Source organism: Carassius gibelio, chromosome A10 (assembly GCF_023724105.1).
Source record: "Carassius gibelio isolate Cgi1373 ecotype wild population from Czech Republic chromosome A10, carGib1.2-hapl.c, whole genome shotgun sequence".
Taxonomy (NCBI): domain Eukaryota; kingdom Metazoa; phylum Chordata; class Actinopteri; order Cypriniformes; family Cyprinidae; genus Carassius; species Carassius gibelio.
This window is the reverse complement of record NC_068380.1, coordinates 317,876-322,307: the sequence shown is the minus strand read 5'-3', so window position 1 is coordinate 322,307 and position 4,432 is coordinate 317,876. Positions and strand designations below refer to the sequence as shown.

General features: G+C 34.8%; 1 protein-coding gene across 1 annotated transcript; it reads right to left on the bottom strand.

Annotated features, from left to right (window-relative positions):
• Positions 1-800: 800 nt before the first annotated feature.
• On the bottom strand, positions 801-1,646 carry LOC128020590 (trace amine-associated receptor 13c-like; the record flags this gene model as incomplete). The annotated part of the gene is made up of 2 exons (XM_052607217.1): positions 801-1,103; positions 1,155-1,646. Coding segments are annotated over 2 exons (795 nt in total), but the record flags the coding sequence as incomplete, so codon positions are not given.
• Between the last annotated feature and the right edge of the window lie 2,786 nt (positions 1,647-4,432).

Here is a 4,432-nt window from a genome sequence, read left to right as displayed (position 1 = left end):
TACATGTACAGTAAATGAACATACTTTCCAGAAGGCCAACAAATCTCCATTTTTATGATTATTATTGGTCTTATGAAGTATTCTTATTTGTTGAGTGAATTGGTGGGTTTTTGTTAAATGTGAGACAAAATCATCACAATTAAAAGAACCAAAGACTTCAAATATTTCAGAATATTATGACCCCTTTAATCCACTAAATTAATCCAAAGGTGGCATAGAAATATTAAATAATAAATAAAAGGAAAATTGTGTGAGCTTTGAAAACTAATCATAATTTTATTCTTTGTTTGGATCATAATATAAATCGGCCTACATTAGGTCATGTTTAGCAGTTAAAGTATTCATTTATTCACATCATTTATATGAAACAATAAATATTACTTCAACTTATGTACTTGAAAAGTTACAATACATGCGCACTCTGCATATAAATAGTGATTAAGTAGTGAATAGATAAATAGTGAAGTAAAAAGTGACATATAGATAATATAGAGTTTCCCAAAACAGTACTCAAATATCAAAGCTAGAGTGTTTAATCTTCCTGCTGATTGCACAGTTTGTCCGAAAGGTGATGTTTAACATGCTGTGAAAGTGAAACAACAATAATCTGGGGCCGTGGATGATCTTTGACAGCAAAGGGGTTAATTCTGACAAAACCTGCAACAGTTATGTAAAGTGGCAATAAAATTCGAAACAAACTATAATATTAAAATGCATGGAATGTATATTATAATTATTATAATTATTTACCTTTATGACTTAATGAAATTGTTCTCAGAACGATAGCTTTATCAGTTTAATTAATGTTCTGTAAAAATATTGACCAGAGAGGATGCTGGCTGAAATATTTTCAGAGTTAAGATGAGTTTAACTGTCTTTTTAAACCAGGGGTAAAATAAAGCATAGACCATAGGATTCAGACCTGAGTTAATATACAAGACCCATAATAAAACATTTGTAATTGTTGAAGAAGCGGCTGATATGGAATAAATATAGAATGGAATCCAACAAAGCAGATGAACTGTGACAATGATTCCTAATGTCAGAGCAGCTTTGCTCTCCGATTTCCTTCTCATTGAACCTTCATTTACACATTTGCCACCCTTCATCAGGGTGTTTATGGCTTTCACTTGCTGATGTACAACATAAAATATCTTCAGATATAAAATTATAATCACAGTACAAGGAAAAAGGAAAGACAAGAACAGATCAGTCATATTCCAGGCTGAGTTAGCCATAAAGGGACACTCTCCATAGCACCCATGTGTTCTGCTTGATGGATCTGTTGCGAAGGAAATATTGTAGGCTGAAGACCACATCCAGCAGATACATATGATAATCAAAGTTTTAGTTGTAGTTATTTTTTGTTGGTACAGTAAAGGGTGACACACAGCCACATAACGATCAACAGCAATTAAAGTCAAATTATAAAGAGATGCTGAAATGAGTAGCCCTGTTATTACCAAAAACACTCCACAGAAAGTGTCCCCAAAATGCCAGCACATCTCAATCAGCCTCGTGGCCTCTATGGGCATCACAAATCCAACAAGCATGTCTGCCACAGCTAGAGAGAGAATGATCAGGTTGGTTGGAGTGTGAAGCTTCTTGAAGTGAGAGATGGAGATGATCACCAGCAGGTTCAGAAACACAGTCCACACTGACAGCAATGAAAAAAACATATACATGATATTGGATTCATGCCTGAAGTGTTTTCCCCTGATACATGATGAGTTGATGGCAGGAAAGCAGTACTGGATCTCATGATCCTCTGTCTCATAGACCATGTGTGAGCCTCCTCCTTTTAGGAGTTTGTTCTGCTTTCCTTACAGTACTTTCATTTATACAGAGTCTGGATCAAACTGGCCAACCCATCTACCGCACACTCTGATTTTGCATAATGAGATTTAATTATTTGGTGTATGTATTAATTTATTCGCACAGTAGTCTGTTCAACAGCTCATAATAATGTTTTTGGTAACACTTAACTTTCGAAAAAGGAATAATTATTCAACATTAACTGTGACTTTCCCTTCAATAAGCTCCTATTTCACTGCTTATTGATAGTTAGTAAGGTAGTTGATAAATTTAGGTGTTGGTTAGGATTAGTGATGTAGATGTAATTGTCCACAGAAAACCCTCAAATATACAGTTAAGTGTTACAACACATCACTCTGAAGACAGAGTTGAACCCAATTTGAAACTGAGGAAACGGGTAAATATCGAAAGGTGAGTATGCAAGCAAGTCAAAAATCTTTCCAAACTGTCTTTGGTAGATAAGAGTCACACATAATGAAGGTGATCTAACGATTGCTACAAACATCCAGGTAATCAGAAAAACAACACTGGACATAACAGAAACAGTCACTCTCTGAGAACATTACTAGAGAGCTGGTTGGAACATCCATACTCAGAAATCAGGTACAGTAGGTATCTTGAAGCAAAATATAACTTAAGAGTATGTGTTGAAGTATTTTATCAATCAAAATATGAATTAATAATGTATAATCAATGTGAATCTAGCCATTTATATATGCGGTTATAGTTCCATTATAATCATTTGGGCCTGTGTGTAAAAAGGAAAAAAAGCACGCATAGCAAAATGCAGACCCTCAGATCAAAATATCTGGAAACGTACAAGTGGCAGCAGAATTGAGGACCACTTTTGGACTGACTGACGAGTAAAATAAACAACGGTGGCCACCATAAAATAAGGGAAGCATTTTTGCTTATTGTAATGATATAACCTTTGTAATCATCGGGAAGAAGGAGGCGGGAACCGGCGCACAATCGAAATGAAACTTTAATTATCCAAAATAAACACAAAACAGCACACCAGCCCCTCACGGACGACTGGTGCGCATAAATCAAAACCAAAAACATAAAATATGGTCCAGGCCTGGTCCTCTCTCGTCCTTCACTATAGTCGCTCCAGTTTTATATCCTTCCATCTCCTACGTGGGACTCGATACCGGCGGTGGGGCGCAGGTGCAGCTCATCTCCAATCACTACACCTGGCCTCCCTCCTCGTTCCCACGCCTCTCGGCCCCGCCCCACTCGCCACACTTATATAATAAGAGTGTGTTGCTTGCTGGTTGGTTAGGATCTGCTCTTCCAAATGTAGAAATAAATGATTAAATAAATAAATGAAAATGTTTTTTTTTTTTTTTTTTTATTCCAGAAGAAATAACTGCATGCACATATTTGGTTTACTGTTAAGAAGGCCTTGACAGGAGACCTAAGTTGAAACTAGATGGTGTAGGCAGAAATACATTGCATGCAATGGTCTGTGTTTATTGTAGACTGGGCCTAAAAGGGATGGCAATAAACGTGAAGCAGACATAGTAAGAAAGCGCACAAAATTCCACAGATACCACTGGGCATGAATCCCGGCTGGCCACTGATTTTTTTACTGAGTTGATGGAGATTTTCAGTGAAAGAGCGAAGGAGTGTCTGTATGCATGTCTTTGTGAGTGAAGGTGAATATTTGAATAAACAAATAAATTCCATATGTGTTTGCACAAAACTAAATAATTATCTGAGATATCATCGCTTTGCTGCCTAATTTCAACATCATCAACATCAATTCGATGAGACAGTATTAAATCTAGAGTATATTTTTTTGACAATGAGTAGGTCCAGGGATGTGTTGTCAAACCCCAATAGAGTTCAAAATGTCTTTAAATGCTGATTTCAATGCATCTTTTTCATTATCAGCATGGATATTAAAATCACCAAAAATTTAAATGATATCTGCAGCCAGCACTAACTTGGATGTAAAATCAGCAACATGAAATATCACATAAAAAAAAATCACATAAACTCTTGGTAACACTTTATAATAACTGCACACTATTAATCATTAATTAAGCATTAGTAAACATATAATTCATAATTTATAAAGCATTAATATACAGTAATAATCAGTTTATAAATACAGATATAAATGCTTTATTCTTGATTTAAAAGCATATCTACTGTATAATGTGTAATTTCATACTTTATTCATGATCAATTTATCATTTCTCAATGAAGTATAGCATTATTTACCAACCAGTTATTTAGGAGTTGCCAGTGATTCATAAGATCACAAGAAATGTAGTAAATTCAGGTGGTTATAAAGCACTTAGTAGTGGCCAGTTAACTATTTATGTGAGCTCATCTAAAGTGAGGACTAGTTATGCCTTGTAAAGCATTTATAAAGGATATTTAAAGGCTCAGTTATCTTATAAAAAAAAAAAACAGAAACAAACACAACACAGTGATACAGAACATAGAAATATTAACAGCCTTTAAATCTCATTTGTAAAAGCTTTACAAGGCATAAATAGTCCTCACTTTAGATGAGCTCACAAAAATAGTTAACTAACAACTACATATGTTTTATAACTACCTGAATTAACCCTGAATTACAGTAGAAATACATATTAATAAA